This window comes from Schistocerca americana, chromosome 6 (genome assembly GCF_021461395.2).
Source record: "Schistocerca americana isolate TAMUIC-IGC-003095 chromosome 6, iqSchAmer2.1, whole genome shotgun sequence".
Classification (NCBI taxonomy): Eukaryota; Metazoa; Arthropoda; class Insecta; order Orthoptera; family Acrididae; genus Schistocerca; species Schistocerca americana.
This window is the reverse complement of record NC_060124.1, coordinates 610766075-610791603: the sequence shown is the minus strand read 5'-3', so window position 1 is coordinate 610791603 and position 25529 is coordinate 610766075. Positions and strand designations below refer to the sequence as shown.

The window sequence follows — 25529 nt, the reverse complement described above, 5'->3', positions numbered from 1 at the left end:
TTGCATCTTGTCTTGCTTTACAATTTTCGTCTTGCTGCTCACACAATACTCAGTGACAAATTAAATGTTTTCCATTCTTTGGGAGTTTTATAGGACTCAAGGTTTTCAATTTTATTTGAGATTCGAATGCATCAGATATTTCTTTGTACCAGTTTTTGACTTTGCCTTCAACTTCTGACGTGCCAGACTTTTTGACATTACTGAGTTGCACACGATCAATTTCATAGTCTGTGAGTCTCATAGGCACCCAATTTTATCAGTCACATAGTTTCAGTGGTGAGACTATTTTGAAGTATGTAATCAGATTATATGGTATGATCTTCAGTTGTACCATTGAGGAAATCATCGTACTTCCTGATTTCATTCTTGGTGCCTCTTATGAAAGTCTTGACTTTGGTATATCCTCTTTATCTATGATTCTTTAATAAAAAATGATGTTATCAGAGACAACAGTGTATACTTCATCAGCGGGAATACAAATCATACCTGGAAAGTTTTCTTTTATTTCTTTTTAGTCTTTATTTGGTTTTGATGTTCAGTTAAAACATAGCAATCACACCCAAAATATCTCAAATTAGTAAGCTCCATTGTACAACCAAGTCTCAGTCCAGCCAGGCTTCTTCCTTTTATTGAACTCATTCCTGCATGTTTTAGTGTAAAGACTGCATATTTTATTTCTTCAGGGCACAGATTCTCATTCTGGTTCCATACACATGTAAAAAACTTCAAGTTTGTCTGTAAGTCATTTAGTGTAAGAATTCTGGCTTTTGGTCCCATTGTTTGACTTTAAACATTTGACTTTCTTCCCAAACTGATTTTCAACTATTTTTCATGAATGTTTCTAATTTACAAACAGTTCATCTCTCATCTTCAGAAAAGATGGGAACAGTCATCTTCAAACAACAAAAAATAACTTGCTTAAGGACATGAGATTCATTCCACACAAGTTGACTTGAGTTATATGAGAGTGAAATGATAATTAAACCGACACCCTAGCTGCAAACAGGCGTTTTGAGAGCATAAATCATATATAGTTTTATGAGAGTATATTTAGTATATGTCATGTTTGTTGGATGAGATGTAGGGGTGTGTGTGTGTGTGTGTGTGTGTGTGTGTGTGTGTGTGTGTGTGTGTCATTTTTTTTCACTCTCTGATATAAGTGACATTTTCATGTGCTAACTTTTCATACCATATTTTATTTGAAATTTCTGTCTTCATTTTGTTAGCCGTTTCCTGGATTTGAGAAAGTGTATTATAGTTTGTATTTGATACACATAAAACAATTTTTGCTTTCGGTCAAAAGCCTGTAATTCAGTCTCTCCAAATCCAATTCTTGTAATCCAGCAACATCGCCAGTCAGCACTTTCATAGAGATCGCACAAAGTAATGTGCACCTGTGCAGCAATATGTTCTGATTCTCATCGCTGGGCGAGTCTGACACTCTGTTTCAAAAGGACGGCCATTTTAGTTTGCTGTCGCCTGCTGAGGTGTATGCCTCAGCTTTAGAAATGGCCATCTCAGCTGTTTGTGTGCTGATTCTGTTACTCAGTACTCTAGTCAGAGGCTACTTAGTTGTTGAATTATCGCTCCTACTGTCATGACAAGCTAACCTTTTCACTGCTGCAGATGTGCTCTCTGCATTTCATGTTGAGGGCGGCTTTTGTTCTATCTGTACTGTTCGTCAAATGCTGGTGCCTGTGCTGAGACACAGCTTTACAACCCTTATGAAACACTTACCAACATAGTTTTTGAAAACTGTTTGGTGAAAAAATTTGGTTTTTTCATGTGTGACAGCCTGTTATCTTCACTCAATAAAAACTGAATTTCATTTTGTTATACATCATACATACTGCAGTGCACCAGATTAAGTAAAACGTTGCACACAATTTTAAAGATTTTGCAGAGGTAGAAACGCATTGTGTAAACTTCGTGTACAGTCGATTTTAGCACTTACATTGTGTGGAATGAAATGCAGATAAGCTATATAAATTTCTCTTAAAATTGAGAGCATAAATCATATCTTTTTTCGATACATATCTGACAGACATGAATGGGTGCGTCACACACAACCATTCTTGTCCTTGTGCACTGCAAATCATGGTCATCAAAGTTCATAAAGGATTCAAGGTACTGAAATGAGGTTTTTTGCAAATGATGGCACTGAAATTATTGGGTTTCATGCCTGACAGACAGTCACACACGATGTGCCCATTCACATGCTTGCACAATGCGCTTCGTGGTCTTAACAATCATCACATCTCAAAAACATTTCAAGATATCTAAATGGATTTTTTTGCAAGTGATAGCACACATGGAGGCCCATATGTTGTACGATAAATACTCGAAACTCTTTTATTCACCGAAGCATGGGAGTAACTTGTCATAGCAGTAAGAGGTTGGTGGCTCAGGATGCATACAGATGTCCATAATACCGTAGGCGAACTCAAGAGGGACCTGGGGAAATGGCATGTTCACTGTGGAGCAGCAGCAGGAAGGGCTTCGATCCAACCCTTTGATTAAGCGTGGCAAGCAAATCAGTTAATAACCATGCCAACCCTGCACACATGCATGACAAAGGCAGAAGAATAGAAGAAGAAGGAGGAGGAGGAGGAGAATGTCTCACCAGCATTGCATCATGTCTGGCTCCATAAGGTCACAATATAGACAGGAAGTATTAGATGCCCCAGGGCTCACTGTTAGGTCCTTTTGTCGTTGCCTTGTGTGTAAATGATATGTTGTCAGTTTTGTCCTACTGTAAATACATACATAGATGACCTTCAGTAATATCAAAGTGCAAAACTGATAAACTTGAAGACAGCTGTCGAGAATTTCAGTATTGAACTTTTTGCGCTATCAAAATCGGCACGTAATATATGGTCATCCCAAACACAGGTAGTCCTGGTTAACCATCTAGTCTCATTACCCCAAAATTTTGGGAATCCTCACCATCTTTAATATTAAGTGGGACAAACATCAGTTTCTCTTACTGGGCAAGGAGCCTGAAAGTAATAATAAATGAAAAGATTACCTGGGTTGACCATAATTGCAGTATGCAAGATAGCATCAGCATCTTCCGTACCCTCCAAAAATATAAAAAAAAATTCCCTTTAGATCTGAAAAAGAAATTTGTACAAATGCTTATACTTACAATTGTTGATTATGGAGATGTTATCCTGCAAGCTACAGACGTATGTATAGGACAAAGAAGAGAAATTTGTTAACATCAAGTATAGACGTAAGTGTCAGGAAGTTGTTTCTGAAAGTATTTGTATGGAGTGTAGCCATGTATGGAAGTGAAACATGGATGACAAATAGTTTAGACAAGAAGAGAATAGAAGCTTTCGAAATGTGGTGCTACAGAAGAATGCTGAAGACAGATGGGTAGTTCACATAACTAATGAGGAGGTATTGAACAGAATTCGGGAGAAGAGGAGTTTGTGGCACAACTTGACAAGAAAAAGAGACCGGTTGGTAGGACATGTTCCGAGGCATCAAGGGATCACAAATTTAGCATTGGAGGGCAGCGTGGAGGGTAAAAATCGCAGAGGGAGACCAAGAGATGAATACACTAAGCAGATTCAGAAGGATGTAGGTTGCACTAAGTACTGGGAGATGAAGAAACTTGCACAGGATAGGGTAGCATGGAGAGCTGCATCAAACCAGTCTCAGGACTGAAGACCACAACAACAACAACATCCTGCAAGGTTGTTATCCGGATAACACATGATGCCTGGAACTGTTGATGAATGCCTGCATTCGATATACAAGGTGATTCAGGAGGAATGTTGCACCTCCTACAAGAGGTGTGGGAATACTCCAACAGATGGTAGCACTGTGATGTCACACCGAGGCAACAGCTGCAAACATGCTCAGGGTTGGAGCAGTGAGCGGTTGTGAGGCCATGTGGGTATCGTGCCTGAGTTTTGTTCAGTTGAGCAAGTTCGAAGTGCATTGTTTCTGTGAATACCAACATGCTGCATAATTTAACCCATGCAAAATTTGCATAAATTTTCTTTGCATAGGGGTACTGCAGTGGCAGTGCCCATGCGTGTGTGACTGAATACCAGAGATAGATGAACTCCCTATGTGAGGGAATTTCCCAGGGTTTTTTCAAACATTACATGACTCTGGAAAGCTACCCAGTGTACACATAACATCAGAACATGAGGCTGTCCAGTCAGTTGAGGAAACAGATGACATTATTGCAATGGTACAACAGAGTCCCACCGCCAGTGCATGGCGTATTAGCCGTCACCTCGATATTCCACAGATGTGAGTGCGGCATAAGCTACATTCTGAATGCTTGTAATCATTCCATGTGCAACCCGTGCAACATCTGCATCCACGTGACTCAGTAAGTGGACAACGATTTTGTGAATGGTTGGCTGTACACAGAGACATTTACACGCAATGGTGTCATGAACACCCATAGTTCTAATAGTTCTAACACTAGGGAAACAAGATTCCAAGTTAGGTTCTCAGTGAACATCTGGTGTGTTATGATTAATGACCTGGTGATAGGGCTTGAGTTTCTGCCAAATCACATGACACCCACAGCAAATGTGCATTTCCTGATAGAAGACTTACCTGCACTTTCGGAAGATGTGACATTTGAGTAATGATGGCAAATGTACAGGCAACATGGTGGATCAGCAATTCACTATACCAGGCAAGTATCCCAGTGTCTGTATAACACATATCCTCAACAGTGGATTGGCCATGCCAAACCCACTAACTGCCAGCCAGATTATGACTTCTGTTCATGGGGCTGGTTAAAGGGGGATATGTACGTTACGAAGGTGGATACACATGAAGAAATTGTCGCTCGCTTCACCGATGCTGTTGCCCATATTAAAGCCCACTGAGAAAATGTTCGATGTGCAACACAGTATACTCTCCAATGCATTGACGAGTGCATCGAGGTGGGTGGTGGACTTTTTGAACACCTCTTGTAGGATGATCAGTCATCTGTCTCACCATTATTCTGTCCACTACAGCACTTACACAGTATTTCAGTAAATAGTATTCACACTTATCTTCATATTCATTCATTGATGTGTTTAGTCTTCAATTTGCTCCAGTTCCAAAACAATCAGAAAACTGCCACACATTCATAGGACTTTTTTCGTTTATTTTCACATGCAGAATCGCCTCACAAATTATGTGACATTCCTCCTGATTCACCCTGTATCTGTGATGTTCAACTCTTTGACCATATTCATCATACCTATCCAGGTAAGTGCAGACAAGCGCAGAGATTTCCATACATTGTGTCTCTTCTATTTCCATATCAATGTACACTGCCCCTCATTCTCTCCTCAACCTGATTGCTCTGGTATGAAAAATACAGCAGAAACACTCATTCCCATCAGAGCAAAGTCTTTTCTGCCCCATTCCATCTCTCAGCTGCTTTCTTGAAGTTCCTTTAAGTGCCGAGAACCTGACTCTGGAATGACCTCGCTTATTCTATTAAAGAACTGAACAACATATCCAGCATTATTAAAGCATCATTAATTTCTGCCTTTGTCCTTGTATTCATTCATTAGGCCATTGCATCATATGAGGCTTGACTAAAAAGTATCCAACCTTTGGCCAGAAAAAAATATTTCGAATACCTGATGGGGTTGGGACCCTAATCCCCTTCAAAGTAGGCCCCTTGTGCTTGCACACACTTAGCCCGCCAACCCTTTCACTGCTGGAAACACCTCTGGAAGTCTTCTTTTGAAATGGTGTTCAGCTCCGTCGTCGTGTTGCGCATTATCTCTTCTCTACTCTCAAAATGGGATCCTTTCAGAAGCGTCTTCAATTTTGGAAACAACCAGAAGTCACAAGGAGTCTGGAAATACGGAGGTTGGCGAATAGCTGTAATTCCACGTTTGGCCGAGAAATTTTGGATCAAGTGGGATGAATGGGGCGGGGGTGTTGTCGTGATGCAGTTGCGAGTTTTTTGCCGTCCACATGTCTGGTCTTTGGCGCCAAACTGCTTCACGAAGTCGCCGGAGAAAATCCTTATAGTACTCCTTTGTCACTGTTTGTCCTTCTGGTGCATATTCGTGATGCACAATTCCACAGGCATCAACAAAGACAGTCAGCATCAACTTGGTTTGCTTTGCACCTGCCGCACTTTCTTCAGTGTTGGAGACTCTGTATGCTTCCATTGTGAAGACTGTCTGTTTGTTTCTCGGCCGTACACCCATGATACATCTCCAGTTTTCACGGTGTTCAGAAACCCACGATCAGTGTTAATGGTGTCCAGAAGGTCCTCTGCAATGTCAAAACAGAGGTCTTGGGCACAAATTTCACAGCCACTCAGTGCATCTTCAGATCATCATGCAAAATTGCATGTACAGAATCTTTACTCACTCCAACCTATTAGGCAATCTCCTGCATGGTCAAACGACGATCTGCCGTTACCAAATTTTGCACCCTGTCAACAACAGCTGCACTCTGAGCAGTTTGGGGCCTGCCAGAACACTGGTCACTCTCTGCTGACGTGCAGCCATTTTTGAATCGGTTGAACCACTCCTTAATTTGTGTTACACACATTGCATCTTTTCCAAACACAATCTTACAAATTGTTTCGTTTTGAGAATCACCAAGCTTTTGACAAAATTTGACACAGTATCTTTGCTCAACACGTTCAGTCATCTTGAGAGAATCGGTAATCCGACGAACACGTTGTGTAGCACTTCACTCAGCGACTGACAGGCAGTGACTGATGTGCTGGAAGGCGGGGACAAAATTCACACATGTGCATAAAGGTCTCTTCCTTTACTGTGTACGGTGGCACTGCACTGTCATCTCTATTTTGCACGGGAAAATCAAAGGTCATATACTTCTTAGACAGACCTCGTATGTTATCGTATTTCCTGATGACACAAAAAGAGCCATGCTGTTAAAAGTTTTTTGACATCTTCTGTCAGTCCCATCTGGTGAGGGTGCATACAGTGCAACAATGGTTTGGAGGAGGAAGGACAAGCTTGGTAGCCCCACAAGTTGCTCATTTGCCTGTGCTCTTACCTGGTGCAGTCTACCTAAATTTCTTTCTCTCTGAACTCACTATGTTAGAAAATATAACTTTTGTACACCTAGAATACATTTTGTATCTGTCACTTTCACTGTTATTATTATTGTTATTATTATTATTATTATCTCTACTACTACTACTTCTACTACTACTACCACCACCAAAGTGGCAGTAGTAGTAGCGGTACACTGTGCTGTCACATTAATGTGATCACCTATCAGAAGCCTGATAGGGCTTGACCTATCGCAGTGCGAGACATGCAAGAAGAGAGTCAGTCAGATTCTAGAGGGTACTTACGGGGATGTGGAGCCATGCAGACTTCATCACAGATACAGGGTGATTCAGGTGGAATGTCACATAATTTGTGAGGTGATTCTACTTGTGAAAATAAACCGAAAAAGTCCTGTGAACATGTGTCCGATTTTCAATCCTTACAGAACTAGAGCGGGTTGAGACTACACTCATCCATGAATGATTATGAAGACAAGTATGCCGTAGCCTGTTACACTAGGTTTCTCAGTTGAGTATCCATGGTGCAAACAGCCCAAATGATGTGGCCCACAGGTTCTCCATTGGGTTTAAATATGGAGAGTTTGGTCGCCAGGGGAGTATGGTCAACTCATCCTGGAGCTCTTTGAACCACAAAAATATGAGCTTACGGAGTATCGGAGCAGACCTGTGATTGGATTCAAGACTTTCTTGCAGACAGAACTCAACACACCGCTCTTAACGGAACTAAAACGACAGAGGTAAAGGTAATATCCAGAGTACCCCAGGTAAATATGATGGGACCGCTGCTGTTCACAGTATGTATACAAATGATCTAGCAGAAAGCGTTGGATGCTCTTTAAGGCTATTCGCAGATGATGCAGTTGTTTATACCAAAGTAGCGATGCCAGAAGATAGTAAGAATTTGCAGAATGACCTGCAGATAATTGATGAATGGTGCAGACTCTGGCCGCTGACTCTGAACATAAATAAATGTAACATATTGCTCATACACAGGGAAAGAAATCCACTACTGTACAGCTACACTATTGATGACAATCAGCTGGAGGCAGCGTCTCTCATAAAATATCCAAGCGTAACTATCCAGAGCAACCTTAAGTGGAATGACCATATAAAACAGATTGTTCAAAAAGCAGACACAAGACTAAGATTCATCGGAAGAATCTTAAGGAAATGTAACTCATCCACGAAAGAAGTGGCTTATAGGGCACTCGTTTGCCCGATTCTTGAGTATTGTTCATCTATCTGGGATCCCTGTCAGGTGGACTGATCAAAGAGATAGTGAAGATCCAACGAAGAGCAGTGCGTTTTGTCACAGGATTGTTTAGCTGGCGAGAGACCGTTACGGAGATGCTAAACAAACTCCACTGGCAGACGTTAAAAGAGAGACTTTGTGCATCACGGAGAGATTTACTATTGAAATTTCCCGACAGCACTTTTCAGGAGGAGTCAGACAACATATTGCTTCCCCCACATACACCTTGTGTATTGACCGTTAGGAGAAAATGCAAGAAATTAGAGCCAATACAGAGGCTTTCCGACAATCATTCTTCCCACACACTATTCTCGATTGGAACAGGGTTGGAGGGATCAGATATGGATACCGAAAGTATCCTCCACCACACACCATTAGGTATGCTGTAGATGTAGATGTAGATGTAGATGTATACACTGCAAGCTGTGGGACAAGTTGTAGTGACCTGCTGGTAGATGCCATTGTGCCGAGGAAAAAGATACTCCGTGCGGGGGTGCACATGGTCCCCAAGGATAGGTGTATACTTGTGTTGATCCAGTGTGCCTTCCAGAGTACCCTGAAAACATTCCCCTGACCATAACCCTCCCTCCTGGGTACAGAGTCTTTGCTTTGCTTTCGAACGTTTCACGCCATAGGTGCCAGCAGCCATCTGTCTGATGGAGCATAAAACGTGATTCATATGAAAAGGCCCCCCTGTTGCCACTCAGTGAACATCCAGCTACAGTCTTGGAAGTTTCTTCAGGTTTGCTGTCGGATCTTAAAATCAGCTCGATTCAATATTTTTTCGGTCCAACTGTCACCATCTTCAGGAGAACACTGCTGATACTGCTGAGTCCCACTGAGAACAGTTCTCTCAGTATCAGCAACATTCTCCTGAAGATGGCAAACAGTGGGCTCACCAAAATATTGAATTGACTTGATTTTAGGATCTGGCAACAACCCGAAGAAACTTTCAAGACTTATTACACCGGGAAAGCGTACAAAGTCACGTCCAGTTCCAGTATTGGCATGCAAACTCTAGACTTGGTTGCAGATGGACAGCAGTCAGCATGGGTGCACAAACCAGTTTACCAACTTAGCCATTTCAGAAATGCTTCCACTCTTGGTCCAAAAGCCAATGATTGTACTCTTCTTGCTATCAGATGAATTGCTCCACTTCTGCATTACAGTAGTGATTGCATTGTTTTCCCCATCTTCTTGACACATTCTTTATATCCTCCACTGCTAGTGCTACCACATACCATCTGTGAGTAGTTATTGCACACTGAGATTGAATATAGGTGATGGTCCCATTAGTATGACTGGACAGTGTAGTAGTATCCCTAGCACTAAGTTTATTAGTTCTTAGTCAGTACTACTTATTCACTTTATCTGTACATCCATTTAAATATGTTCTAATTTTAATAACAGTATTTTATTACTATTTGCCGTATTAAATTTAGCATTATTTCTTAAGTAACTCTGATGTAGAAAAAGTAATGTTTGTATGAAACCCGGATCTGATGTAAAGAGGCCTGCAGACCCTGATTAAGTTAAATAAGCAAATAAAATAAAATAAAATTTTGTTAAGATACCCCCGGAAATTACTTTTGGCTCATGTCGTACAATAATGATTTGCCTGGCAATATTAATTGAATCATCAGGCTTCTTTTCCAGATGATTGAGTTGTAATGAAGTTCTGTGTGAAGAAAGCTGCACAAATATTCAGTCAGATGTGGATGAACATTAGAGTGTGGCAAAGATTGTGAAGGGTGGTACAATATAGGAAGTATTCTCTGCCCTGCATTTCACAGTGGTCTGCAGAGCAGTGAAGCAGATGTAGAAGATTGCAAATATTGGTTCATCGGTAGGGTTCTGGGAAAATGCAGAAAGTCTACAGCAGTGGTCACCAAGCTGTGGCCTGGGTCAGGCATTTATCCGATTCACGGTTCTCACTAGGGGACTGCCTACTACTTGTCACTGATTTTTTTTTCCAGATTTATGGTATATGAAGTCTGTTCAAACAATTCTGGATCATTCGTAATTTTGTGCCAGTGGTGTGTCGGGGTGATGCTGTCGGCATCCCCGCACACACCTGTGTTTAATGTGTAACTACTGGAAGTTTCATTGTTGTATGTCTGTTAATTATTTCTTAGTGCTGTATTGAGTAGAATGTTGTGTCACACTGTTTGCGAATTTTGAGGTGATAAAGTTAGAGGAGCAATGTATCTGCATTAAATTTTGTGTGAAACCCAAGAAAACCTTTATAGAGACCCACCAAATGATGCAGGAAGCCTACGGCGATGAGTGCTTAAGCCATAATCGGTGTTACAAATGGTAATCATGGTTTAAAAATGGCTGGACAGAAGTTAAAGATTACCCTCGTTCAGGACGCCCTTCGACGTCTATTGACGATGCTCACAACAGGAACGTCAATGAAATTGGGTTTGTCAATCAAAGACTGACTGTCCGAGAGATTGCAGTGGAATGTAACATTTCAGTTGGATCATTTCATGAAATCCTGAGACATCATCTTGAAATACATCATATTACTGCTAACTTCGCTCCATGGCTCGTGAGTTGAAACCAGAAAGGCCTTCGCCTCGCAATGCATAAAGAGCTTTTGGATCATGCAATTTGTGTTCCTTAAGAGAATCATAACTGGTGATGAGACTTGGGTCTACGATTATGATGTTGAGACCAAGATTCAATCTTCACAGTGTGTTGGGAAAGGTTCTCGAAAACCAAAAATCACTCGTCAGGTCAGGTCAAATCTCAGTGCTATGCTGATTTTTTTTTTTTTTTTTTTTTTTTTTAAATTCTGAAGGACTAGTTCATCATGAATTCGTGGCACAGGGACAAACTGTTAATCATTAGTAAGATTGGGGCTTGTTGCAATGCCTGCAATAAAATGCGAGAAGGAAATGGCCTGAAATGTGGCAAGACAATTTATGGCTCTTGTTTCACGATAATGCACCTGCAAATTCATCCCTGTTGGTGCCTGACTAGCACACAGAAAAACGAATTCACTGTAGTGCATCATGCTCCGTACTCTCCAGATCTGGCCCCTGTAGAGTTTTTTATATTTCCAAAGGTGAAAAACCCTTTGAAAGGACAAAGATTTGTGATGGTAGACGAGATAAAAGAAAATTCGCATATAGCGTTTCACGTACCAAGACTGCTTCTGGAAGTGGAAACGGTGTTGAGAGTGGTGTATCAATTGTGGATGAGAGTATTTCAAAGTAGAACGTACACAATAAGTAAAAGGTAAGCATACACAGCGACTGACCCAAAATGAAAGTGACAGACCGGAAGCCCCAGATGATCAAGCATTTAGAGGAAAAAATTGCATTTCTGGGGCAAATGGGGGGTGACCTGAGCCCCTTATGTTAGTGTAGCATCCAGGCAGCGGTCGGCTCAGTAGAAAGCATTCAGAGCGATAATCTGAGGATTGTGGGATTGAGTCCCCCTGCAGTAAACTTTTTTGTTTTTTATTTTCAATTTTTTCATTATGTACGTTCAGTTCAAATTAAATAATGAACAGTATATTGTATGTATCAACATTTTCATAAAAGTCATGGAAAGGAAAGATAAAACAAAACTATCAGATCTCAAATAAATTTCCAAGAAAGGATTGTAATTAAAGTGTTCATTTTGGCCTTTGAACAACCCTCAACAGCTGCAAGCAAACAATAGCTTCCTGGTGCAGGTGAAAGCAGCCCGTCAGTTGTTGGGAACATCGCTACTACTGCATCAAAATCCGGGAAACTTACTTCCTCTCTCTCTGTCTCTCTCTCTCTCTCTCTCTCTCTCTCTCTCTCTCTCTCTCTCTCTCTCATATATTCTCTCCCCTTCCTTTTTTTTATGGAGTAGTGAAGCCTCACATGTAGGAGACCAAATTTCTTCTGTTAGTTGACCAATGAGGACGAGAAACAAATGCGCAGTTATACAAAGAGATTTTTGAAGATGGAGGATTGTGCTTACACAGCATTACAGTGATCCCCCCCCCCCCCCCCCCCCCCCCCCCTCCCAATGCACTCCACTAGTGCAACCATGCAATGGCTCTTTTTATCATCAGGTAAAGAATTTGGTCAAAAAGCTTCAAAACTACTCTTATCTCATCGTAGCAGACAAAGATATCACATCCCTGGAAGGCTGCATCAAAATACATCCCATTGTACATCACCAGATATCCTCACAATACACCCCATTGTACATCATCAGATACCCTCTTCAATATTTGTTGAAATGATTAGTTACATGTGGTTTGCTCCTGAGCTGCATGCTGAGAGAGAGAACCTTTTATGAATGTAAACCAAGTTTGTTTTTCTGTGGAATAAAATAACTATGTAATTGTAAAAATGTTGTGTGTGCAGTGCGTGCAAGATGCTGAGAAAAATACTACACCCACTGTCTTCATGATGAATGTCACCTCAGCTTGTGTAAACTACCAACGGAAATTAATAATGTATCTAAATGTGTATACGAAGTTCTCGTGTACGTCTTACAATCCCTTCCTGGAAATTTATTTTCAATCCTAAATTTTCCTTTACCTCTCCTTTTGATGTTTTGTAAGAAAATGTTAATAAGTACAATATATAGAGCATTATTCCAGTTTATTTGCAATGTAAGTAATGTAAAAATTGAAAATAAACATAAAGAGAAAAAAAAAATCCCAAGTAAGGACTACCTCATGAACTTCTGATTGTTATTCTGTGCTGTTTCCAATGTGTCAGCTACTGCGTGAAATCAAAATAAGCACAAATGACTCGTGCCTCGACCGACCCATGCCAGAAATGCTATTGTTTTCTGAACAGCCATCTGGAACTCCCACTTCGGTCATTTTCATTTCTGGCCAAGGCCTGTATATGCCACAGATTTGGACGAAATCAGTGGAGACGAGTAGGCGCGGTCCCCCCATCCTCAACATTTTATAATAATATGTATCTAACAACTAAGAGCCAAATCCAAAGACATCAACTAACATTAACAGATTCTTAAGAGTGTAGTTCTCCTGCCCTGTAACATATAAAAATGCTTAGAGGCAGTAATATTTTAAGGTGTACCTAATTTTATTTGATGTTCGCGAATTCCATAACGTATTGTATGAAGTTTACACTTCTCTTAGGTGGAGAACATAAATAGCTCAGTCACTGCAGGGTTAGAGGATGCGAGAGGGGGAATGTTTTATTGTTTGTCTTCCAGTACTGACAACTCATGAGCATTCACAACATGTACCAATCAGCTGCTATGATATGATTTTGACAGTGAAGTAATATGGATTTGTTTGCATTGTATTGATGATCTCATATTCAGATTTGGTACTTACTTGTAGGAGGGATACAAAATGAAATGAAGGCTGTCGTAATGCAATGGAATGAGTTGAAGAAAAATGACATTCAAAATGTGTAGTAAATATTTGTGATTGTGTCTCAATTGCATAATGCATTTAAATGTAAGTAAATTTACTGTTTTTCATTCATCATTCACTCACACAGCAACACAACATTTTCCAGGCTGTTACAGTGTGACATCTTCAGGGAGGCAGCAGTTCGAAACAGAAAAGTCGACACGTAGTACTCCGAATGGTGCCAACTTTTAATGATCAGTACTTGTGGAGCAGCAAGCAGCTTATTGTGCGCTTGCTATAGCTAGCCTGTTGTTGGCTCATAACATGTTAATTTATATATTTTTCTAATTAATAATAAGATGGGTACATATTCAGCCTGAGGTGCCACCACAAAAGTGGCCGCAGAGGCTCTTGAGCAGGAAAGTTTGATATCCACTCATCTACAGAGATGAATGCATGCAAAACACTTATGCAACTCAAGTGCGTAGGATGCATACTACATAGAACTAATAGAAAAGAGTGAAATTATACAAAGAAGGGCAGCACAAGTGGCCACTTAAGAGAGTTCCAGAAGTGCTGAAAAACCTGAACTGACAGATGATTGATGATAGATATCAGGTTTACAATGTTTCAATAACCAGTCTAGCCATTACATCTCAAATCAACACACTTCAAATAAAATTTTACCTCACCGTTTTAGATGTTCCTAAGATTTGGTGTACTCATATTGGACGCTGAGACTAAGAAAAATACCATATTTCCAATTTTTTTTATCTCAAACTGTTTCTGAAATATGGCTGTGCAAAATTTTGCAAAACTGTCCAAAAAAGGATCAACGACCTTTTTAAAAATCATTCTAGGAGCTGTCCTAATTGAGCTAGAGAGCTCAGAAAGGTGTCGTTTTGCTACATTTTTTATGCTCTTTCCAGTGATATACAACACAGCATAGGTTCTAATTAAGAAACTTTTTAAAAATATGAATTGGAATTTTGATCTAAATTTTTCTCCCAAAAAGTACATAATTTAAAGTTTTCAAAGTATTTTCATAAATGCTTGGCCCTATTAGAAATCACATGCCAAATATAAAAAATTTAATGTTAAGGGGTTCATTTAAAAAAATATATTCCTGATGGTTGTTCTTCACTAGTATTCCCATTTTGACATAATTCACCTTTAACAAATAGAAATTTAAGTAAAGTACACAGAGAGATAATAAAAAATATCAGAAATATAGAATATCATTGTTGTGAAACAAAACCAAGCAGCATAGTCTATAATTAAGTTCAGTTGATTGCTTAATTTAATTCTGTACGATTTAACCTAAAAGCTTGGTAAATTGGTAAAACAAAAATATTGAATATGGGACTTACAACTACAAATTTAGATAAGGTATGAAAAAAAGTGTAAGTGTTGATATATAATGTTTCTGGTCCAAAGATGTTAATCGAAACATACACTCCATTTCCACAGACTTGAGCCAGTGTATGCTTGCTGTCGATACAATCATTCAGTGTCTAGAGCCTTTACTTAGAGGATGTGTTCTGCATTGTTTTCTTCTTAGGTGGAAAATTATACTTTAAAATGTTCCTAATCCATTATAGTGCACTATGTTGTTAGAATAAAGCAGTTATTATCCCTACATTGACGTTTGAAAAGGCCATACCGCAACCAGGGGCGGATCCGGGGGGGGGGGGGGGGGGGGGGGGGGGCAATTGCCCCCCACCCCCACCCGGTGCTTGACCGATCTTCTTTTCCGACTGCTTTAGGGGCTTTAGGGGCTGATTACGTTGGCCTGTTTAGTATGTCTTACTTGAAGTCGAAGATGTAAACAATGACACGCAGTTTGATGTAACAATTCAAAAAGATACCTTGAAGCCTCTTCCATTTAGTGAATAAACTACAGAAGAAACAACTATACTTGCGAATAAAATGATAATATTTGCTGAGGTATGAGCGATATGTGTCCCATTTTAGCACTTTCCCTGCAGTGCGTATGTAAGATTTTGTTTCTAGTGGCCATTTGCAAAGATATGGTGTTCATGATCAGGCAATGAGCACCGAAGGAATACTTGAAAATATTCTCATTAGTTGCAAATAGTTTTATTTATACTTTTGCGTTTTTATTTTATTTCTTTTTTTTTTACAAGAAGGAAAGAAATTTTTTATTGTCAATATTTACATTCATGAGGAAAAACAGCTTATTATAAGCATAAAATGACGTAATTAACAATATAAGATGAACACAGTCTAATATCTTATTATAACTTTTCGCAGTCGTATCGTCATTGCTGCGTATAAACACATGCGCGAATTCAATGGCAACATTCTGTCAAATGAAAGATACTGGTGAACTAATTTAGAAGATTTAAGAATGGCAACAAATGAACATTAGCATTTTTATAGACTATTTTACATTATTTTACATTAGCAGACAAACACAGAGTTTTTCAAGTGCACGTGTCGTATTTGAAGAATATTTTTTTAATACATAGCGATACACAATTAAACTAAAAACGGAATTATATATATAGCGCTTTCGTATGGTAAGTCACATCATCTTTGTTTTTAAATATATTTTTCCCACGTGGAATGTTTCCCTCTAATGTTTCCCTCTATTTTTATATACACTCCTGGAAATTGAAATAAGAACACCGTGAATTCATTGTCCCAGGAAGGGGAAACTTTATTGACACATTCCTGGGGTCAGATACATCACATGATCACACTGACAGAACCACAGGCACATAGACACAGGCAACAGAGCATGCACAATGTCGGCACTAGTACAGTGTATATCCACCTTTCGCAGCAATCCAGGCTGCTATTCTCCCATGGAGACGATCGTAGAGATGCTGGATGTAGTCCTGTGGAACGGCTTGCCATGCCATTTCCACCTGGCGCCTCAGTTGGACCAGCGTTCGTGCTGGACGTGCAGACCGCATGAGACGACGCTTCATCCAGTCCCAAACATGCTCAATGGGGGACAGATCCGGAGATCTTGCTGGCCAGGGTAGTTGACTTACACCTTCTAGAGCACGTTGGGTGGCACGGGATACATGCGGACGTGCATTGTCCTGTTGGAACAGCAAGTTCCCTTGCCGGTCTAGGAATGGTAGAACGATGGGTTCGATGACGGTTTGGATGTACCGTGCACTATTCAGTGTCCCCTCGACGATCACCAGTGGTGTACGGCCAGTGTAGGAGATCACTCCCCACACCATGATGCCGGGTGTTGGCCCTGTGTGCCTCGGTCGTATGCAGTCCTGATTGTGGCGCTCACCTGCACGGCGCCAAACACGCATACGACCATCATTGGCACCAAGGCAGAAGCGACTCTCATCGCTGAAGACGACACGTCTCCATTCGTCCCTCCATTCACGCCTGTCGCGACACCACTGGAGGCGGGCTGCACGATGTTGGGGCGTGAGCGGAAGATGGCCTAACGGTGTGCGGGACCGTAGCCCAGCTTCATGGAGACGGTTGCGAATGGTCCTCGCCAATACCCCAGGAGCAACAGTGTCCCTAATTTGCTGGGAAGTGGCGGTGCGGTCCCCTATGGCACTGCGTAGGATCCTACGGTCTTGGCATGCATCCGTGCGTTGCTGCGGTCCGGTCCCAGGTCGACGGGCACGTGCACCTTCTGCCGACCACTGGCGACAACATCGATGTACTGTGGAGACCTCACGCCCCACGTGTTGAGCATTTCGGCGGTACGTCCACCCGGCCTCCCGCATGCCCACTATACGCCCTCGCTCAAAGTCCGTCAACTGCACATACGGTTCACGTCCACGCTGTCGCGGCATGCTACCAGTGTTAAAGACTGCGATGGAGCTCCGTATGCCACGGCAAACTGGCTGACACTGACGGCGGCGGTGCACAAATGCTGCACAGCTAGCGCCATTCGACGGCCAACACCGCGGTTCCTGGTGTGTCCGCTGTGCCGTGCATGTGATCGTTGCTTGTACAGCCCTCTCGCAGTGTCCGGAGCAAGTATGGTGGGTCTGACACACCGGTGTCAATGTGTTCTTTTTTCCATTTCCAGGAGTGTGTGTGTGTGTGTGTCTATATATATATATATATATATATATATATATATATATATATATATATATATATATATATATATATAGAGGGAAACATTCCACGTGGGAAAAATATGTCTAAAAAGAAAGATGATGAAACTTACCAAACAAAAGCGCTGGCAGGTCGATAGACACACAAACAAACACAAACATACACACAAAATTCTAGCTTTCGCAACCAATGGTTGCCTCGTCAGGAAAGAGGGAAGGAGAAGGAAAGACAAAAGGATATGGGTTTTAAGGGAGAGGGTAAGGAGTCATTCCAATCCCGGGAGCGGAAAGACTTACCTTAGGGGGAAAAAAGGACAGGTATACACTCGCACACACACACATATCCATCCACACATACACAGACACAAGCAGACATTTCAAATGTCTGCTTGTGTCTGTGTATGTGTGGATGGATATGTGTGTGTGTGCGAGTGTATACCTGTCCTTTTTTCCCCCTAAGGTAAGTCTTTCCGCTCCCGGGATTGGAATGACTCCTTACCCTCTCCCTTAAAACCCATATCCTTTTGTCTTTCCTTCTCCTTCCCTCTTTCCTGACGAGGCAACCATTGGTTGCGAAAGCTAGAATTTTGTGTGTATGTTTGTGTTTGTTTGTGTGTCTATCGACCTGCCAGCGCTTTTGTTTGGTAAGTTTCATCATCTTTCTTTTTAGACATATATATATATATATATATATATATATATATATATATATATATATATATATATATATATATATATATATATATATAAAAAATAGAGGGAAACATTCCACGTAGGAAATATATATCTGAAAACAAAGATGATGTGACTTACCAAATGAAAGTGCTGGCAGGTCGACAGACACACAAACAAACACAAACATACACACAAAATTCAAGCTTTCGCAACCAACGGTTGCTTCATCAGGAAAGAGGGAAGGAGAGGGAAAGACGAAAGGATGTGGGTTTTAAGGGAGAGGGAAATATGTCTGCTTGTGTCTGTATGTGTGGATGGATATGTGCGTGTGTGCGAGTGTATACCTGTCCTTTTTTCCCCCTAAGGTAAGTCTTTCCGCTCCCGGGATTGGAATGACTCCTTACCCTCTCCCTTAAAACCCACTTCCTTTCGTCTTCCCCTCTCCTTCCCTCTTTCCTGATGAGGCAACAGTTTGTTGCGAAAGCTTGAATTTTGTGTGTATGTTTGTGTTTGTTTGTGTGTCTATCGACCTGCCAGCGCTTTTGTTCGGTAAGTCACCTCATCTTTGTTTTTATATATAATTTTTCCCACGTGGAATGTTTCCTTCCATTATATATATATATGTGTGTGTGCATGCGTGCGTGCGTGTGGGTGCGCGCGCGCTTATAGAGTATTAATGGTTTTATTTGGAATTAATTTTTTGGAAGGCAGCTTTTATAGATAGTTATTTAAAACTGTTAGTACCTATTGTGTTACATTTAGCTACATATATAGGTATCTACAGTTCAAAAACAAGCATGTATTTAATAGTTCTGGTCTAAGCATCATGGACCAGAACTTTTACATCAATAAGTACGTTTTCTTCATACCTTATTTAAATTTGTAGTTATAGGTCCCATGTTCAGTATTTTTGTTCTCCAGTTAGTAGGCTATTAGTTTCAATTGTGAGGCTATTAATGAAAAACAAGGTAAAGAATATTTTTTTTTTCACAATGAACCCATCATCATCCCATATTTGTATTTTGCCACGTGTTGCAGAACTAAGTATTTGTGGAAATTTTTTGAAAATTTTTAGTTAGTTAGTTCTGGAAAAAATTAAATCAGAAATTCAGCTTATATTTTTTAATCTTAATTGGAACCTATTATGTGTAGTATATCACTGGAAAGAGCATAAAAAATGATGCAGAATGATACCTTTCCCAGACCACTATCTCAATTAGGACAGCTCCTATAGTGATTTTAAAATAGTCTGTTCACTTTTTTTAGCCAGTTTTTGAAACTTTTACACAGCTGTATTGCAAAAACTGTATGAGATTTTTTAAAAAATGGAAATGGGGTAGTTTTTTTAGTCTGAGCTACCACCAAATTTTAGCAGAATAAAAAATGGTGAGATAAATTTGGTATTTTTATTTCACATGGAATGCACGACCTCCACCCCCTCCCCATGTACTGCTCCTGTAGCCAACTTGGAAGTTTAGATTACACTAATCTCAGTATGTCCAGAAGCAATTTGGCAGTCTGTATACCCACTTCCCACATGCAAATGGAATGTGAAGAAGCCCCAATTTGTGGTACTGTGGGAAGCACTATCTGCAGTGCACTGCACAGTAGTTTGCAGAGTATGGATGTAGGTGTTGGTGAAATTAACTGTTGAACTGTAAATTTTTTGTACTGCACAGACATCCAGGGATTGCAGGATCGTCCTGGCCTTCAGGATGTCAAATACAGGTGACATGACCACAGAGAACGGCAAATGCCAGGTCCGTGACGATGGCAAGGCCAGAGAATGCTCTCATACGATAAACAGCTTTATTGATTGCTCATTCTACACACGAGTCAGCCAGTGCCAGCAGTCGGGAAGTCCCATTGCCTACGTCTGCTGGCAGACTGCGACATCGGCAGCGCCTGTGGTAGATGGCTGGAGTGGTCTCACAGAATTGATGGTGTAAGCTCAGACCGGTGCTGAAAGGCAGTCAGTCACATGTACTGCCGGTCAGCTAAAACGCAGCTGGGACATCTAGAGATGGCGGAGTACCACTGATCAGCTGACGTGGAGTGGCTTCCTGGAGTTGGACCCCATTCAATGCCCAAAAGCATAAAGAAAATCAGAGCTATCAGGCCTCGAATCTAGTAGCCGGAGCTATCAGAGAATGTCGGCTCTGAGGGTGCACAGGTGCTGCAGCCAGAGTCAAAGACAGTATCAAAGTTGAGATGCAGCACATCGTCGGTGATTGTGACAAAATCCTGGTCTGGTGTCAGGACAGAATGGCCCTCATGCCTGTTGATATTGAAATGGGGTAGTTTTTTTAGTCTGAGCTACCACCAAATTTTAGCAGAATAAAAAATGGTGAGATAAATTTGGTATTTTTATTTCACATGGAATGCACGACCTCCATCCCCCTCCCCATGTACTGCTCCTGTAGCCAACTTGGAAGTTTAGATTACACTAATCTCAGTATGTCCAGAAGCAATTTGGCAGTCTGTATACCCACTCCCCACATGCAAATGGAATGTGAAGAAGCCCCAATTTGTGGTACTGTGGGAAGCACTATCTGCAGTGCACTGCACAGTAGTTTGCAGAGTATGGATGTAGGTGTTGGTGAAATTAACTGTTGAACTGTAAATTTTTTGTACTGCACAGACATCCAGGGATTGCAGGATCGTCCTGGCCTTCAGGATGTCAAATACAGGTGACGTGACCACAGAGAACGGCAAATGCCAGGTCCGTGACGATGGCAAGGCCAGAGAATGCTCTCATACGATAAACAGCTTTATTGATTGCTCATTCTACACACGAGTCAGCCAGTGCCAGCAGTCGGGAAGTCCCATAGCAGTGGAATGTAACATTGCCTACGTCTGCTGGCAGACTGCGACATCGGCAGTGCCTGTGGTAGCTGGCTGGAGTGGTCTCACAGAATTGATGGTGTAAGCTCAGACCGGTGCTGAAAGGCAGTCAGTCACATGTACTGCCGGTCAGCCAAAACGCAGCTGGGACATCTGGAGATGGCGGAGTACCACTGATCAGCTGACGTGGAGTGGCTTCCTGGAGTTGGACCCCATTCAATGCCCAAAAGCATAAAGAAAATCAGAGCTATCAGGCCTCGAATCTAGTAGCCGGAGCTATCAGAGAATGTCGGCTCTGAGGGTGCACAGGTGCTGCAGCCAGAGTCAAAGACAGTATCAAAGTTGAGATGCAGCACATCGTCGGTGATTGTGACAAAATCCTGGTCTGGTGTCAGGACAGAATGGCCCTCATGCCTGTTGATAAGAGATGTATCTGTGGTGAAGATACCACTGATTGTGATCTTCAGCTGTGCAGAGGGCAAAGTAATACTCATCCAGATGACATTACTGTGACAGAAAATCCCCACTCAGTTTCATGTAAAACTGCAAAGTGCTGCCCTAGGCACCATATTTGGAGCAGACCAGTCTATTGTAAGGCAACCTGTAGAGTGCTGAATGCTGAGGTAGCAGTACTCTAGTGTCTGCCAACAGATTTTTTGTAACTGGCAGCGTACTCACAGCCCATTCGAGTCACTGGCACAATACTTGACATGTGCGTCTGAAGGAGTAGACATTGTTGCCAATCCAAACCTGTACAAAATAAGAAACTTACTGGCAGATTAAAACTGTGTGCCAGATCGAGACTCGAACTCGGGACCTTTGCCTTTCGCGGGCAAATGCTCTACCAACTGAACTACCCGAGCACGACTTACGCCCCCTCCTCACAGCTTGGGTAGCTCAGTTGGTAGAGCACTTGCTCGCGAAAGGCAAAGGTCCCGAGTTCGAGTCTCGGTCCGGCATACAGTTTAAATCTGCCAGTAAGTTTCATATCAGCGCACATTCCGCTGCAGAGTGAAAATCTCATTCTGGAAACATCCCCTAGGCTGTGGCTAAGCCATGACTCTGCAATATCCTTTCTTTCAGGAGTGCTAGTCCTGCACGGTTCGCGGGAGAGCTTCTGTAAAGTTTGGAAGGTAGGAGACGAGGTACTGGCAGAAGTAAAGCTGTGAGGACGGGGCGTGAGTCGACTTGGGTAGCTCAGCTGGTAGATCACTTGCCCACAAAAGGCAAAGGTCCCGAGTTCGAGTCTCGGTCCGGCACACAGTTTTAATCTGCCAGTAAGTTTCATATCAGCGCACACTCCGCTGCAGAGTGAAAATCTCATTCTGTACAAAATACTTCAAAATTTATTCACTGGCTGTGAATTCCATAACGTCGGCCATATTTTGTTATAGGTCTACTACTCAATAGTGACATATGAAAATTTGTGCTGGACTGTGCTGGGAAGTACATTGTACAGCTTTGAATTGTCAGTAATGTCTGTCGTTTCAGACGTACAAGTAAGTATTGCGAGCTTAGACAGGCACATGGCAATCACAACATTGGTCTTGATCCCTCTTTGTCTCATTGTCACTGTTGCAGGTATCCAAGTAGTGTTGCGAGCATTAGGTGATGAATTTAGGGGACTACGATGTATGATGTAGACAGTGTGAGGTATGGTGGCTTGGGTCAATCCAGGGAGCATTCAAGGACAGCTGAAGTGGTTAAAGAGACCACTCTCGATAAGCAGGAAATCTGGGTTTGAGTTCCGGTCCGGCAGAAATTTTCATATGTCACTATGGGTAGTACAGTTGTACCTAATACAGCTGTTAACAAGGAATTCACAGCCAATGAAGAAATTTCAAAATACTTTCGTGAGTTGACACGGAAGACATTTAGCAGCAGATAATTTCACGAATGGCATCGTATTACAAATACTCACAAGTAAAGATTGTGTGTGAATCTTTCTTTTTCTGTGTAGGAAGATGGTAATGGTGATAAATACATGAGATATTGGAAACGGCATGAGAAGCATATGATAATTCGTGACAAATTAAAGCTGTGTGCTAGACCAGGATTCAAAACTGGAACCTCATGTTTTGTGGACAGTGCTGCATTGTTCATGAAAAGTAAGATTGTGGCGTAGCATACAGCTTTAATCTGCCAGAAAATCTCAAAAGAACATACATTCGACTGCAACATAGAACTTAATTCTAAGAGGTAGTCTACTTTAGGTGAACTTATTTATTGGGGTTGAGATTAATGTTATTAATACACTTGCAAAGACATGATAAAGAAAACGGATGGTGTTATTTCACGCCAGTTTTCCATTGTATGACAATGAAAAGTTTGTGAAATAAGAAAGGAAACAATAAAAATATGTAGCAAGCTCCTTAAAGAACATAAAATGAACACAGAAGGTGCTACGACTGGGAACGTATTTGATTGAAATGGGATTCCTCAGTGAATTTCACTGCCAAAATGTTTCCTGTCTGGAGTAAGATTCTCACAGAATAGAAAACTCACTGAAATTGTGCACGAAGATGGTACTGTTTCACAGGTTTTGGAAGGAGACAACAATTTGTAATCCTGAAACTTCAAGAAACATATACACTGTGTCAGCCTGTGAGCCTCCATAATATTCACTGTACTCTTCCTTTCTAGTGAGAATAAATGTTCTACCTATTCATTTTTTTTTGTTATGTTTCTCTGACTCTCTTGCTTGTATTGTGGGAGATATCTGCCACAACTAATACAAGTTTCTGTGCAAGCAGTATTTAAAAAAAGAAGAATATAATGCGGTTTTTAAGGAAAAAAAGAGTCGTTTAACAGAGCTCGGCCACTGCACAATCTAATCGACAGTCTGTTTTGTGCAGGAACGCGAGATCGTGGCACAGCGTCCAGATATTATCGAACGTGAAGTGGTGGGGAAGCCGTTGCAGCCGCCGCAGCTGAGCGCCCCGTCCTCCGCACCCGCTCCCGCTCCCCAGCCCACGTCGGCGTCGGTCGGGCCCAACGACCCTGACCTGCCCGAGCACTACGATCTAGAGAATGCGAGTTCCATCGCGCCGTCCGATATAGACATAGTGTACCACTACAAAGGGTACCGTGAAGGTGGAAATGTCAGAAAATATCGGGCCACACCTCCTCATCTTCCACCACCGACCGTTGGTAAGAATGTGTAACTGAATACATTTTTTAATGAATACATTACTTAACAGATATAATAAGTGACTAGAAGGCTGAGAAAATAAGTCAGAAAATGTTCGTGCATATATGAACTGGTGTTTGTATCTTTTTCCATGCATTTATATTTTTGTTATCCTACTGCTATCAATTTCAGCACAAGGTTCTGACTCGTCTAGCTGCTGTTATGTATTTCCGTGCTTTTCTGCTTTTTGAGTGACAAGAAACCTGCTGCCAGTTAACAGTGAGCAGTGAACTAAATAAAAATAGTTTGTACCACATTTTAACATTTATTCTAGCCACAGGAGCCTCATACCATTTTTACTATTGTACTAAATAATCCTACTCCGCGCTGCAAGTTGTCGATTGTCTCTCGCTAACAAATCTCCTCACACTTTTGACAATCTTACATTTGAACTTCAGTTTTTCTTGATTACAAATATGAGTGTGATTTCATAAAGTATGATTTCACAGTAGTTAAAAACTCCTAGCTGCTATAAAGAACTGAGATTAATGATAAATTGTCTGTATGTGATGCACTTTTACTAGCAAAAGTACATCAGTAAAGCCGTAAAATTTTGTTAACACCATTGACCTTTCATAGATCCACAATTAGTGCTCTAATATAACTTCGTCATCAGCTATTTTGTGTAATATGTGCTAGTAACAGTAACTTTTCTGGAGACGTGTAGTGTTAGCACATCTCGAGTAGAGAAGTAGCTCGATTTTCGAGAACAATGATGCCAGTTCCTGTGAGACGAGATGGGTGGATTTACAAAGCAGCAGTTCTGTCTGCCACAGGGGTGGGCTACCACCACAAGCACTCTGCCAGTGGGAGCGCGGCGGCGCAGCAGCAGCAGCACCGGCACTCGCCCCGTGGCGGTTTTGCACCACCGCAGAGGGATTCCCCGCGCCAGGCGGCTCCCCCGCCCCCAGCTGACAGTTCACCCGGTGCGCCAGGGCCGGGGCCGGGCTCCGTGGCGGCTGGCTCGGGAGCAGGTAAGCTGTAGTGTCTTTTTTTCTTTTTTGCTGTGGCTGATTTTTTTTTTCTTATTTTTTTGCCCAAAAAGAGCAAATGGGTAATTGCTTAAGTATGTGCGTGGGCACTGTAATCTTCCACCACCTCTTGCTACATTTCAATGGTTATTAGTG

The 25529-nt window shown here is 41.6% G+C and overlaps 1 protein-coding gene across 1 annotated transcript in view; it reads left to right on the top strand.

Annotated features, from left to right (window-relative positions):
- The window catches only part of LOC124619827 (cadherin-related tumor suppressor), a 300923-nt gene that overhangs the window by 244798 nt on the left and 30596 nt on the right, over positions 1–25529 (top strand). The window contains exons 24-25 of the mRNA XM_047146436.1: positions 24068–24362; positions 25179–25376. Coding sequence (XP_047002392.1) covers positions 24068–24362; positions 25179–25376 — 493 coding nt within the window. The remainder of the gene's footprint in view (positions 1–24067; positions 24363–25178; positions 25377–25529) is intronic.